The sequence below is a fragment of the Oncorhynchus clarkii genome, chromosome 7, assembly GCF_045791955.1.
Source record: "Oncorhynchus clarkii lewisi isolate Uvic-CL-2024 chromosome 7, UVic_Ocla_1.0, whole genome shotgun sequence".
Classification (NCBI taxonomy): Eukaryota; Metazoa; Chordata; class Actinopteri; order Salmoniformes; family Salmonidae; genus Oncorhynchus; species Oncorhynchus clarkii.
In genome coordinates, this window is record NC_092153.1 from 74654573 (window position 1) to 74669500 (window position 14928).

Here is a 14928-nt window from a genome sequence, read left to right on the forward strand (position 1 = left end):
GTCGCCGTTCCTCTAATTCCTCATATCTTCGTCGTTCCGCTCTTGCTGCTTCTATCTCCTCCCTTGGACAGCGATACTCTCCAGCCTGCGCCCATAGTCCTTTTCCATCCAGGATCTCCTCCCATGTCCACTCGTCCTTTTTACCACGCTGCTTGGTCCTTTGGTGGTGGGTAGTTCTGTAACATCTCATGTTGGAAGGCATGGACAAAACGCAGCGTCGTAAGTGTTCATGATTCTTTATTACTCAAAAACATAAAAATGCTCTCTCAGGTCAGGGTGTGACAGTACCCCCCCCCCCCCCCCCCGCAAATTAGTGTGCGCGTGCCAATGGTAATGTACTTTGCAGGACATGCTAGCTGTTCTTGGCGGCGCACCATCACTTCAAATGCATTCCATCTTGGTGTTAACGGTTGGCCTAGACTACTGGTAGTACCGGTAAAATGTAAATTATGAATCTCAAGTCACCCTACAGCTGACACACTTCGATTTCATCAATAATTTTGACTTCAATTTGGTTGTCCAAAATACTATCAGTCTTTGCTGATGAATGCCCTGATCTCTGGACAGTGAATTGGTTCAATGACATTGTTGTTTCGTCTCTTAATCACTTTTAATATATCTGAAAATGATGCATTAACCATGAATTTAACCGACTGTTTGTTTATAATTCATCTTTGCTCGGCCTTATTATCTATTTCACTTGCTTTGGCAATGTAAATAGAGAGAGAGAGAGAGAGAAAATAAATGCAGATTTGCGCTTGTAAGGACGGACTGTTGATAAGTACAGTCAATATCAACCTGACAATAACTGAAACCAAAAGTCAGACTCAGGAGGTCTTGGGTGTAATAAGAAGGAAGAAAATCGCACATCATAACCATCAAACGAACAGAGGGTAAGCAGAACAGACCAGATGATATCACTATACATTTCCAGTTGGTTAGTTTTTGTTTTCTTAAAAGGGAAAATGTTTGGTTTTATATTACAGGATTCACTATGACCTAGGCAACGAAGTTGTGGGCACATACTGTTGTGGCGGGTTGGACTGGAATGTGCTTTGGGGATTACTTATTGGCCCAGTAATGCATTTCATTGTTGTCCACATGATATAGTAATACCTCTACTCTGATGTAAAGTATTACTGCTCCAGACGTCACGGCTTAGGAATTGTTCAACTGTTTTCTGTGATGCATTTGGCTACTCACCACTGTGGCTAATGATTGACAGAAGTTTTACAGTAACCAAGTTATTTATCAGGAAGAGACATATAAACCTCAACATATCCAGACAGATTGGTATTTGTGCAATGAGACTGATCAGAAAACATTTATTTTTTAGAGTAAACAATTGTACAGTTAATAAAGGACAAATCAAATAGAGAATAACACAATAATGTTTTTTTTATACAACACTTGTTTTCAGTGTGGGTCTCAGGCTTTCATGCTGCCCACTTGACAAAACTAGAAATATTGGTATGGCTGCATACCAACCGTCAACATGACGTTAATAGCATGTGGCTAGACTGTGCACGTACCTCTCTTTAGGCCAGGCCAGTCGAACAAAGTGTTCTTTTATCACATGTCCATGTTATGTAAGATATCCGTAGATAACACATACCTAGAGAATGCAGTTTAAGATAGTGCCGTGTTCCAGGCCGACTGGATTGCGGACGCCTAGCTGCCAGATCTCACAACGCATGGATTGGTATTTAACATATCAGCTAACCACATCTTATGATATAGCAATCTGATGCCCATTGTTTAATGCAATGTAATGCCTGAAATGTAGTTTGTCTGGAACGTGACTATTATAAAAACAGTGGTGGCGTTGTGAGATCTGGCAGGCATCTTAAATATAGTCAGCCTGGGATGTGCACAGCACTAATGACTATATAAGTGCTGCCCTTTTAGAGAAAAACAACATATTTGTTCACTAAACTGATAGAACAAAAGCAAAGGGCACAGCTCCACTGCATCAAAACTAGTTTTATTTACACCTGTGTTTGTCCCACTGTGTGTAAGAAATAATAAAATAAAGATCTCACTGCTCCGGACCGAAACGTTGCTGCTATGGATTTATTCTGTAAATAGAAAGTGAGTTCTGAAAAGAGCAAAATTGCGCCCTTTAGTTCTGAAGTAATAATAGGAGTAGATAAAGATAAATAAATTGGTTATGAGTCTCAGTTTTACAGAGTTTAGTTCTCATCTGGTGGCCATGCTAACGTGTATGTTTCAGCTTGTCAACATGACACACCCCCTTATAGACCTTCTGGGTGTCCTGGAGATGAGTTGGTTCAGGTTTTTCTGTGACTCTGTAGGACTTCCCACCCATCCCAAGAGGCGATGTGACAGACATTGTTGAAAAGATGTTGAAGGTCTACCATGATGAAGGATCCAACTGCATGTGCTGAGTAAAATCCGCTGTAATGGAACACAGGTGGGTTTTTGTCCTCTATGGGTATTGAAGAAGAGGGGGATACATGGGCTTATACACATGTGTATTCTACCTCCCAACAATACAACACCCTGCGTGTGGACGCCTGTCATGAAAATAAACAATGACTTCCTATTAATGGTATTGATTGCTAAACACTCGTGCTGGCTCAGCAGGCAGTTTCGCCACAGCAGAGGGATGGCACAAGCTTTCTTAATTGGTCGTTCTTCCTGTTTTTTATTTGTTTCAGTCTTTTATGTTGCGTCAACATCCCTCAATAAAGCCACAACGACATGTGACAGACACATGACACTCACGCACAAAGCTATGTTTTTGTGAAATTCCAGAAGTTTTTAGACAGTACAAATGCTTGAACATTAAAAATCATATTTTCCCTAACCTTAAACCTAACCCTAAATCTAACCCTAACCCTAACCTTAATCCCAAAAACCTAAAATTAACCCTAAAGCTTAAAATAGCATTTGAACAAATTCAGGACCTGAAAAATGTCCTGACTTGTTTTCTTACCTTTTCAGGACATTAGGGTGAAATGTTAGGACAATGAGGTCCTGATAATGTAGGAAAATAAGTAGACACACACAAACACACTGAATAGCTCTTCTCTCTCTCTCAGCGGTGAGTGGAGCTGGAGGGCAGGTCTGAACGAGCATCAGTCCAGCTGTTCAGTGTGTGAGCAGGGGCTGAGAGACCCCATCTCTTTTAACTGTGGACACAGAGTGTGCAGACAGTGCATCGGCAGCTACAGGGACCAGCCTGCTCCATCAGGAGACCCTGGCTGCCCCGAGTGTGGAAAGAGATCCAGAACACATTCTGAACCGAACCTACTACAACAACATGGTATTAGACACCAAGAAAGTAAGACACCTTTTTGAAAATTATGATTATTTTTCCGATTTATTTGTAAGAAAAAGTATCCTTAAAGTGTTTATGGCTCAAAATGATTGACCAAGTACATTTGGATCTATGTGCAATTAGAATGTTCACCACCAATTTTCAAGTCACTATGCCAATGTTGTTCTGTTTGATTGTCAATTAACAGAAGACCAGCATGTTGAGGAGCATAGAGTAGTTTCTATCCCAACCTCCATTAGAGCTCAGGATGGAAGCACTATCATCGCCCCATTAATCTACAACTCTACTGTAAGAGACATCATCATCACTGTGCCAAAAACAGGTGAACACTTTATCATTCTCACACAGTTGATGTCTGTATGAACAGATACCGGTTTTAGTGAAACATCTCAGGTCAGATGTTATGTTGTGTTGTGTTGTGCAGACCTGGGATAACTATAGTTTTAACTATGCTTTGTGGAAAGTAACTATTTTCCCTGGGGAACAAATAGTTACTTTGGAGGTGACTACAACTATTTGAATACAGTATTTGGCAGCCATCAAATACATTTTTTTTTCCAAATAACTTGCATATAATCAAATACTTTCAAATATTATTTGGTTTTCTGAGAGTTATTCAAAATAATTTCAGATGTGATTCGTTTTTTTGAGACCTGTATTTGAATATCGAAGAAAAAAGTTGCCTTTAAGTTGAAACTCTATGTAAACTATATTTGACTACCTTACAGTAAGTATTTGAAAAGTTGGTATTGACAACTATTCTCTGCCCAGGTCAGATGGTAGCTGATGTATTGTCATACGGTTGATTTACTTACTCCAGGATTCCTTAAATTCATATTCAGAACTGTAGGATTCCTAAAATAATTATTGTTTTTCTGTATTATTTCTAGAAGCCCCACATAGCTGTTCCACACAACAAGGGTAAGGCATCAAACATTGTATTTCTTGTAATTCTATCTACTGCCTATTCTCCATCAAGTGTTGCTACTGTTCTATATACTACTAAAGTAAGGCCCTATACACTTTATTGTGCACATTCAATTTCCTGACACCTTATATCAATGATGATTGTCCTCTTTAGGAATAGAATGGTGGACTACTTTAACTCAGTCTCTGTCTTTTCTCTCTTTTGCTTCTCCAGTGAGTTGAGCATCAGTTCATTACGCCTGCCCCAGGCGTACCATACAACCTGGTATTTGACAGGACAAAAAAACAACACCACAGATTTAGGCATTTTCCCCAGATCTAATTCATTCAACCTAGCATAAATATATTTTGATCTGGTGTTAATTCAAAATGGTGATATAAGTTTGAATCTCAGAATCAGTTGGCTGGAGCAATATACTCCACTTGAATGTTTGTTATGAGACTTTGAGTGGCTTCTGAGTGACAGAGTAAACTTATTCAAAAGAGGGTTACAATAAGAGTAACGTGCTTTACTTCATAACTTGAACTTCATGTTTTTGTTTACATTTCATTCTAGTGAATGATATTCTCAAGACATACAAAGCCAGTCTGAGGAAGAAGTTTGCATTGGTGTTAGAAGGCACTGCAGTAGATCAAACTCCCCTTAATAGGATTTACACACAGCTCTACATCACACAGGGAGAGTGTGAAGGGGTTAATAAAGAACATGAGGTTCGGCAGATTGAATATACATCCAGGAGAAAAACATCACCAGACACCCCTATCGACTGTAACAACATTTTTAAACAATCACATGGAGAAGAGGAACGCATAAGGACTGTGCTGACGAAGGGCATTGCTGGAATCGGAAAAACGGTCTCAGTGAAGAAGTTCATCGTCGACTGGGCAGAAGGACAAGCCAATCAAGATGTAGATTTCATATTTGTGCTTCCTTTCAGAGAGCTGAATCTGATTAAAAAACAATGCAGTCTTCATGGACTTTTAAATGGCTTTCACCCTGAACTTTCTGAGATAGAAGATGTAAAGAACTACACTGATGGTGAAGTTCTGTTCATCTTTGATGGTCTGGATGAAAGCAGACTTCCATTGGATTTCCAAAACAACGAGACACTGTTTGATATGACACAGATCTCATCAGTAGACGAGTTGCTGACTAACCTCATCAAGGGGACTCTGTGTCCCAAAGCGCTCCTCTGGATAACCTCCAGACCAGCAGCAGCAAATCAGATTCCCCGCGACTTGGTCAGCCGGATTTCAGAAGTACGAGGATTCACTGACACGCAGAGAGAAGAATACTTTAAGAAGAGATTCGGTGAAGGGAAACTAGCCAACAAAATCATAACACATGTAAAGACATCAAGGAGCCTCCACATCATGTGCCACATACCAGTCTTCTGTTGGATCACTGCAAAGGTTCTAGAGGATGTGTTTTGTAGACAGAGAAATGAGAGAGGAGAGATCCTCACAACTCTGACTGAGATGTACGCTCGCCTCATGGTCATTCAGATAAACCTGGCAAATGAAAAGTATCAAGGGCAGAATGAGAGGGATAGACAGAAGATCTTGGCATCAAAGAAAATCTTAATTTTGAACCTGGCACGATTAGCATTTGAACAGCTGCAAGAGGGCAATATCATATTCGACGAGGAAGACCTGAGAAACTGTGGGATTGATGTTAGTGAAGCCTCAACATACTCAGAGTTTTGCACAGAATTCCTGAAAGAAGAGTGTGGGTTGTATTCAAAGGTGTACTGCTTTGTGCACCTGACCTTTCAGGAGTTCCTTGCTGCACTGCATGTCTTTCACTGCTGTGTGAGCAACAACATCAAGGCCCTTGAGTCTTTCCTGGAGAATACTTCTGCAGCGCTTCCCTTGCATGAGTTGCTGAAGATGATGGTGGACAAAGCCATGAATAGTCTAAATGGACACCTGGACCTATTCCTCCGCTTCCTTGTTGGCATAACACTGGATTCCAATCAGAGATTGTTGCAAGGCCTACTGCCAAAGACAAAGATCAGCTCAGAGACTGTTGAGGAGATTAGAAAATACCTCAAGAATCCTGGTGCACATCATGTGTCACCTGAAAGGTACATCAACCTTTTCCTCTGTTTGACTGAGATGAAGGACAATTCAGTTCAGGAGAACGTTCAGAAGTTCCTTGAGTCTGGAGAAGAACTGTCACCTGCTGACTGCTCAGCACTGGCCTATGTGCTTCTGATGTCAGAGGAGGTGCAGGATGAGTTTGACTTGGTGAAATACAACACATCAGAGGAGGGGCATGACAGACTGCTCCCAGCTGTAAGAAACTGCAGAAAGGCAATGTAAGGCTTCAGTCAAGACTAATCTCACACATACCAGAAAATGATGAAATCTGAATAATTCTAGCCCACATTTTTCATAATATGTATTTATGCTGAGAGACCTAATAGCCCTAACCATTTGTGTGCGTTTGCTTTCATTTCACTTATATATCTATATTTTTTTATCAGAACAACAGGTTGCATGAGATCAAGTTATTATGAACCAATCCTACTCAGCAGACACCAAATAAAATAGGATTCAACAGTTTGCCATGGCCTGCACAACATCAGACTGAAATTATATGTTCTCTGTTTCTGCAGACTGTCTGGCTGTACTCTTTCAAATCAGGTCTGTGACACACTGGCCTCCGTTCTCCAATCTGCATACTCACCTCTGAGAGAGTTGGACCTGAGGAACAGTGAGCTGTTTGATGATGGAGAGTTTATACTTTTTGCTGGACTGGAGGATCCACACTGCAAACTGGAGACACTGAGGTCAGTACATTTGGAGACATCTTTATATCACCAAATCAAATTGTATTTGACACATGCGCCGAATGCAACAGGTGTAGACCTTACAGTGAAATGCTGAATTACAAGCCCTTAACCTACAATACTTTAAGAAGTTTTAACCTCTTGATCCTACTTGAGACGCAGACGTCTCAACTAGGCACCTGGAAATGCAAATGCGCTACGCTAAATGTACTCGTTAAAACTCAAACGTTCATTAAAATACACATGCAGGGTATTGAATTAAAGCTACACTCGTTGTGAATCTAGCCAACAAGTCCGATTTTTAAAATGCTTTTCGGCAAAAGCATGAGAAGCTATTATCTGATAGCATGCAACACCCCAATATACCTGAAGGGGACGTAAACAAAATAATTAGCGTAGCCGGCGCTACACAAAAACGCAGAAATAAAATATAAAACATTCATTACCTTTGATGATATTCTTTGTTGGCACTCCTATATGTCCCATAAACATCACAAATTGGTCTTTTTCCCGATTAAATCCGTCCATGTATGCCCAAAATATCCATTTGTATAGCCTGTCTAGTTCAGGAAAAAAGCTCTCTTCCAACACGCAACGTCATTTTTAAAAATTATATAAGTTGCCTATATTCTTTGACAAAACACTTCAACCTACTTTTGTAACCCAACTTTAGGTATTTGTAAACGTTAATAAGCGATCAAATTGATCACTGGGCGATATGTATTCAATAGCAGCTACTCAAGAAAACAATGTCCATTTTTCAATCTTCCAAAATCGATTGTTGTAGGATGGATGGAATGACCGATCTATTGGTCATGTCTCAAAGGATTTTTGTCAATGAAAATGACGTTTTTGGCGACATCGTGTGGAAGCTGTAGGAATTGCATCCGTGTCCATATTAAATTTGGTGTCCTTTAAACAATACATGAAAGTGGCGCATGGATACTTTTTTCAGCTTTCAGTGACCAGTTTTTCTTGCGCTTTTCGATGAAACACACGCTCTGTTATAGTCACAGCCGTGATTTAACCAGTTTTAGAAACTTCAGAGTGTTTTCTATCCACACATACTAATCATATGCATATACTATATTCCTGGCATGAGTAGCAGGACGCTGAAATGTTGCGCGATTTAAAGACATAGTTTGGAACTTTATCTACTTCCCCAGAGTCAGATCATCTTGTGAATACCATTTATATGACTGTACAGTGTAAAGGAAGTTAGAGGCCAATGCTAACTACAGTAGCATTTGCTTGCCCTAAAGCTAGTTTCAATTGCGCTAACGCAAGTTAGCAATTGCGCTAACGCAAGTTGGCAACGTCCATCACACTGAACACAGAGACATAAAAATGGTTTACACAAGTTCAACTGACTCTTGGGAAGTAGATAAAGGGCATCGTTGCCAATATCCCAAACAATCCCTTTGAGGTTAATTTTCAGAGCAAGCTCTAATGCATTCTGTTTTCGATGATCATAATTAGCATTAAGATCATCTTAAAAGTACACTGGTAGAAAATGGACGAACAATAATCTTAATGCTAAAGATGATCTTTATGTTTTTGGGAAGTTCATCCCAGCCTGTTTCAATGGTATGTTCTCACATCTTTATAGACTTACTGGCTGTGGCATCACAGGGGAGTCTTGTGAAATATTGGTCTCTCTTAACTTATCTCTTGTTGAGTTGGACCTGAGTTACAACAGACTGAAGGATTATGGAGTGAAGCTGCTTGCTGCTGGATTGTTGAGCCTACACTGTAAACTGGAGAAACTGAGGTCAGTCAATACTTTGTGATTTTCCTCTTTTTATGGCTACTTGTTGCCTAGTGTGTTGTAATATTATTATTTCTTTCATTTAGGCTGAATCGATGTTGTCTGACAGAAGACTGTTGTGAAGAGTTGGCCATAGCTCTCAGCTCAACCTCCTCTCACCTGAGAGAGCTGGACCTGAGTCACAATGACCTGCAGGATTCAGGAGTGAAGTTGCTCTCTGCTGGACTAGGCCATCAAAACTGTAGACTAGAGATACTGAGGTCAGTATTTACGAACATACTGTACATTACTATGGCTTGGATTCAATCAGATTGAGCGTTAACCAGCGTCAGCCAGCGTTGGAGGTGTAACTGCAGTATGAGGTGACATATCAGTGAGCAGCTGTCACAAACCAGTCCCTTTCTTATATCCCTACTGCGCCTTGGTCCATTTATTCATTAGACAATCGTGACAGAAGATTCCACCACCCCAGGACCAAGCAGCGTGCCCAGGAGGAGCAGGTATCCTGGGCTTGGGAGGAGATCCAGGAGTTAAGGACATCCTGGACTTGGGAGGAAGTAATGGCAGGAGACGAAAGCCTGCCATGGAAGCAGGCGGAAGCAGCGAAGGAAGGTTAGCGACGACACCAGGGTTCGCGGCCACGACGTAGGCCCAAGAAGCAGCCTCAAAAATATTTGGGGGGGGGCCACACGGGGTGGTCGGTAGAGCCGAGGTGGGAACCAGGCCAGTCTGGGAGAGGAAGGTGAACTTGGAGGGGAGTGAAGGGAGTGAATCAGAGACAGTCAGTGAGTTGATGGGGAAATTGGAGGAGAGAGTTATGAGAGAGCTGTTGTGTTGGTGCATGAGGCACGACATTCGCCCTAAGGAGCGTGTCTTCAGTTTAATGCCACCTGAGTCAGCTCTCCGTACTCGTCCTGAGGAGCGTGCTATCCGTCTGGTGAAGACTGTGCCTGCTCCACGCACCAGGTCTCCAGTATGCCTCCCCAGCCCTGCACGTCCTGTACCAGCTCTCTGCACTCGCCTTGAGGCGCGTGTCATCTGTCCAGGACACGTTGTGCCAGCTCTACGCTCCAGGCCTCCTGTGCGTCTCCCCAGCCCGGTATGTCCTGTGCCAGCTCCACGCACCAGGCCCCCAGCGATGGTCTGCAGTCCGGAGCCTCCAGCGACGGTTCGTAGTCCGGAGCCTCCAGCGACGGTTCCCGGTCCGGAGCCCCCAGCGATGGTCTGCAGTCCGGAGCCTCCAGCGACTGTTCCCAGTCCGGAGCCTCGAGCCTCCAGCCTCCAGCGACGGTTCCCAGACCGGAGCCTCCTGTGCATCTCCCCAGCCTGGTACACCCTGTGCCAGCTCCACGCACCAGGCCTCCAGCGACGGTCTGCAGTCCAGAGCCTCCCGCGACGGTTCCCAGACCGGAGCCTCCTGTGCATCTCCCCAGCCTGGTACACCCTGTGCCAGCTCCACGCACCAGGCCTCCAGCGACGGTCTGCAGTCCAGAGCCTCCCGCGACGGTTCCTGGTCCGGAGCCTCCCGCGACGGTTCCCGGTCCGGAGCCTCCCGCGACGGTTCCCGGTCCGGAGCCTCCTGGAAGCGTGTCTTCAGTTTAATGCCACCTGAGTCAGCTCTCCGTACTCGTCCTGAGGAGCGTGCTAACCGTCTGGTGAAGACTGTGCCGGCTCCACGCACCAGGTCTCCAGTATGCCTCCCCAGCCCTGCACGTCCTGTACCAGCTCTCTGCACTCGCCTTGAGGCGCGTGTCATCTGTTCGTTACCATGTGTGCCGGTTCTACGCACCGTGTCTACAGTGCACCTCCACAGTCCAGTACGTCCTGTGCCAGCTCCCCGCACTTGCCGTGCGAAGGTTGTCATCTGTCCAGGACACGTTGTGCCAGCTCTACGCTCCAGACCTCCAGTGCGCCTCCACAGCCCGGTACGTCCTGTGCCGGCTCCACGCTCCAGGCCTCCTGTGCGTCTCCCCAGCCCGGTATGTCCTGTGCCAGCTCCACGCACCAGGCCCCCAGCGACGGTCTGCAGTCCGGAGCCTCCAGCGACGGTTCCCGGTCCGGAGCCTCCAGCAACGGTTCCCGGTCCGGAGCTTCCAGCGACGGTTCCCGGTCCGGAGCCTCCCGCGACGGTTCCCGCTCCGGAGCCTCCCGCGACGGTTCCCGCTCCGGAGCCTCCAGCGACGGTTCCCGGTCCGGAGCTTCCAGCGACGGTTCCCGGTCCGGAGCCTCCCGCGACGGTTCCCGGTCCGGAGCCTCCCGCGACGGTTGCCGCTCCGGAGCCTCCCGCGACGGTTCCCGCTCCGGAGCCTCCCGCGACGGTTCCCGCTCCGGAGCCTCCCGCGACGGTTCCCGGTCCGGAGCCTCCCGCGACGGTTGCCGGTCCGGAGCCTCCCGCGACGGTTGCCGGTCCGGAGCCTCCCGCGACGGTTGCCGGTCCGGAGCCTCCCGCGACGGTTGCCGGTCCGGAGCCTCCCGCGACGGTTCCCGGTCCGGAGCCTCCCGCGAGGGTTCCCGGTCCGGAGCCTCCCGCGAGGGTTCCCGGTCCGGAGCCTTCCGCGAGGGTTCCCGGTCCGGAGCCTCCCGCGAGGGTTCCCGGTCCGGAGCCTCCCGCGACGGTTCCCGGTCCGGAGCCTCCCGCGACGGTTCCCGGTCCGGAGCCTCCCGCGACGGTTCCCGGTCCGGAGCCTCCCGCTAGGGTTCCCGGTCCGGAGCCTCCCGCGAGGGTTCCCGGTCCGTAGCCTCCCGCGAGGGTTCCCGGTCCGGAGCCTCCCGCGAGGGTTCCCGGTCCGGAGCCTCCCGCGAGGGTTCCCGGTACGGAGCATTCTGCGAGGGTTCCCAGTCCAGAGCCTGGCGACGATCCATGGTCCGGTTCCTCCGGCGACGATCTACGGGCCAGAGCTTCCGGCGACGATCCACGGTCCGGAGTCATCGGCGACGATCCACGGTCCGGTTCCTCAGGCAACGATCCATGGTCCGGAGCTTCAGGCAACGATCCCTGCACCAGAGTTGCCACCAAAGCTGGTGGATCCGCGAGCGGAACGGGGTCTATGTCCCGCACCCGGAGCCGCCACCAAGGCTAGATGCCCACCCGGACCCTCCCCTATAGAGTCAGGTTTTGCTGCCAGAGTCCGCACCTTTGTTAGTTTTTGTTCTGTATTGTTTTTGTGAGTTTCATTAATTAAACATTTGGAACTCTAAGCACGCTGCGCCTTGGTCCATTTATTCATTAGACGATCATGACACTCTGCTAAATAACCAACATGTAGATGTAAATGCTTTAACAGTAGTGTATCTCTGAAAAGATAGGTTCATATTTCAGCTCTCACCAGCCTCAGTCATGTTGTAAAACCCAGAATTGTTTTTCTCTGCAGGCTGTCATTCTGTAAAGTCACAGAGGAAGGCTGTGCTGTCCTGGCTTCAGCTCTGTGGTCAAACCCCTCCCACCTGAGAGAGTTGGACCTGAGCTTCAATCACCCAGGAGACTCAGGCGTGAAGCTTCTTTCTGCTAAACTGGACGAGGCCCATTGTAATCTCAAGTTAGTGCAGTAAATCTGTGCCAATCTTTTCATTTGTATGCATATTTCTCTCCTATTTGAACCACAAGATTGAATTCTGACCTTCAGTAATTCCAATGGCAACACTTTACTTGATTCCTTGTCACTCACTCACTCACTCACTCACTCACTCACTCACTCACTCACTCACTCTCTGTTCCTCTGCCACAGTGTGGACCATAATGAAGAGATCTGGATAGAACCACAGCTGCTTAAGAAGTGTATGTATGTTTCTTTGTTTTAAAATCTCATCTATTTTGGTCAATGTACTAAAATAACACATTCATTATTCCTGTAGTGGAGCTAAGATACTTTAGTGATGAGGTAGTTCAGATCCCACCCGTGACTTAAACACACGGACACATTGGGTTGATCCAGCTTATTTCCCCTCCTCTAAACCTCTCTTTTCATCCACAGATGCCTGTGAGCCCACTCTAGACCTAAACACAGTAAGCAGACTCCTATCACTGTCTCAAGGAAACAGACAGGTGACAGGGGTTCGACAGCAGCAGCTGTATCCTGACCACCCCGAGAGATTTGAATGTCCACAGGTGCTGTGTACAGAGGGTCTGAGTGGGCGCCATTACTGGGAGGCAGAGGGGAGTGGCCACTTGACTGTCATAGGAGTGGCATATAAAGGAATCAGCAGAAAAGGAAATGGTTGTGTCTGTAAGCTTGGATCCAATGGCAATTCCTGGTGTCTTGCCTGCTCCAAGTACCATGACTCTGCCGACTACAATAATGAAACCACTAAAATAACCTCCCCTCCAAAGCTATCTGAGCAAAACAAGAGAGTAGGAGTGTTTTTGGACCATCCTGCTGGAACTGTGTCCTTCTATGAGGTCTCCTCTGACACAATGGCCCACCTTTACACTTTTCAGACCACATTCACTGAGCCCCTCTATCCAGCGTTTGGAATCCAGAGTACAAACTCCTCAGTGTCTTTTGGGGTTGCCAGTAATCCTGTAGAGGCTAAGAGGCCATCGGTGGAAGAATTTCAAGAAATGGGTGGTATTTCCTTAATTGGAGGAATTCTTCATAAAGATCTTTTCCATTACAGAAACTGAAGAAGCACAAATGTTTCTCTATTGCTAATTTGACACAATGATTGTGGTAGATGTTTCAATTGTAAGGTGACCCTGAAGAAATCACAATAACATTCACAAAAGAGAAAAACGTCTGCATTGTGAATTTTATTTTTCTTGCAAGTGAAAAAACAACAGCACTACAGCACAGAGAAAGAGGATAAAAACGTGAAAGTCAACGTGAAAATGTGTTGATTACAACAAGATTTAAGAGCACGTTAAACCTTACAGCTTTAGGAAAATACCACCTACGTAACATAGTAGCTGCTGTAGGGCACAGCTGGATTGAATAGGCAGGCGTAAGTTTCAGGTATAAATGACTTAATGCTAGAAGTAGAGGAATATTGTTGAGATCTAATTTCCAAGAGTATGTACAGTATTTACCTTTCACCCACTGTTACCGGACGGAGCCACTATCCTCTATGTTCTCTTCTGTTAAAGAATAAGGTTCCTTGTTTGGATATTAAAATATGTCCCATCTAGGCTACTTTAGCTGAGTTTACACAAGCAGCCCAATTTTAATATTTTGACCAATCAGAACATTGCCAGTAATTGGACAAATTATTAGAATTGGACTGCCTTTGTAAACTTAGCCTAAGGCTCTGTGTTTTAAACTAGCTTAAAACTTGTTAGAAATTATGCTCTAATGCTTTATTAAAGCTGTTTTTAAACATAATTTTATAAAACTTTATTAGCTTATTATTCCTATTGTTTCTTGATAGTATCAGGTAGAGATACAGGTAAATGCCGAAATAAAGGGAACACCAACATACACCAACAGCTTCAATGCACTTTGGCATAGATTCTAGTGTAACTCTATTGGAGGGATGAGACACCATTCTTCCACAAGAAATTCCATAATTTGATGTTTTGTTGATGGTGGTGGAAAACCCTGTCTCAAGGCCCCGCTCCAGAAGTGTTCAATTGGGTTGAGATCTGGTGACTAAAAAAGCCATGGCATATGGTTTAAATCATTTTCATGCTCATCAAACCATTCAGTGACCACTCATGCCCTGTAGATGGGAGCATTGTCATTCTATGGGGGCAGAGCCATTGTAGCCAAAATAATGGCCTGCCCAGCATTTTTATACATGACCCTAAGCATGATGGGATGTTATTTGCTTAATTAACTCAGGAACCACACCTGTATGGAAGCACCTGCTTCCAATATACTTTGTATACCACATTTTCTCAATTGTTTTCATTATTTTGCCAGTTATCGCTATGTTTTCACAATCCCAATGTAACTTCTCAGTCCTTCACATTAGAGACCTTTGGCTCCATCTGCTGGCTTCTTGAAAATAAAGCATTGCCAAAACAATTATGTGTCACTTTTTATCTACAAATGCCATTTCACAATTAATTAATTAATGAGAAGGTTTCCTGTCCATTGGTCACATCCTCCATGGCCCTGTTCACACTCAGGTCTGCACAACTGATATACAATGCATTTGACACAATGGTTGTCATTACAACTGATATTTTCACACAAATG

The 14928-nt window shown here is 45.2% G+C and overlaps 1 protein-coding gene across 1 annotated transcript; it reads left to right on the forward strand.

The window, feature by feature from the left end:
- The first annotated feature begins 768 nt into the window (after positions 1–768).
- On the forward strand, positions 769–14754 carry LOC139413843 (NACHT, LRR and PYD domains-containing protein 3-like). Its single transcript, XM_071161637.1, has 12 exons — positions 769–893; positions 2316–2434; positions 3066–3307; positions 3492–3626; positions 4195–4222; positions 4786–6552; positions 6853–7026; positions 8636–8797; positions 8881–9054; positions 12166–12330; positions 12520–12569; positions 12766–14754. The coding sequence occupies exons 2-12, from the start codon at positions 2424–2426 to the stop codon at positions 13413–13415; spliced, it is 3558 nt and encodes a 1185-aa protein (XP_071017738.1). The 5' UTR covers positions 769–893; positions 2316–2423; the 3' UTR covers positions 13416–14754.
- Positions 14755–14928: the final 174 nt, after the last annotated feature.

Bases quoted from the DNA above. Each gene is read 5' to 3' on its own strand.
- LOC139413843 (XM_071161637.1), top strand. The intron at 4,223-4,785 runs AGGGTAAGGCAT...ACATTTCATTCT, and splicing joins CATAGCTGTTCCACACAACA to AGTGAATGATATTCTCAAGA. The intron at 12,331-12,519 runs GTTAGTGCAGTA...CCTCTGCCACAG, and splicing joins GAGGCCCATTGTAATCTCAA to TGTGGACCATAATGAAGAGA.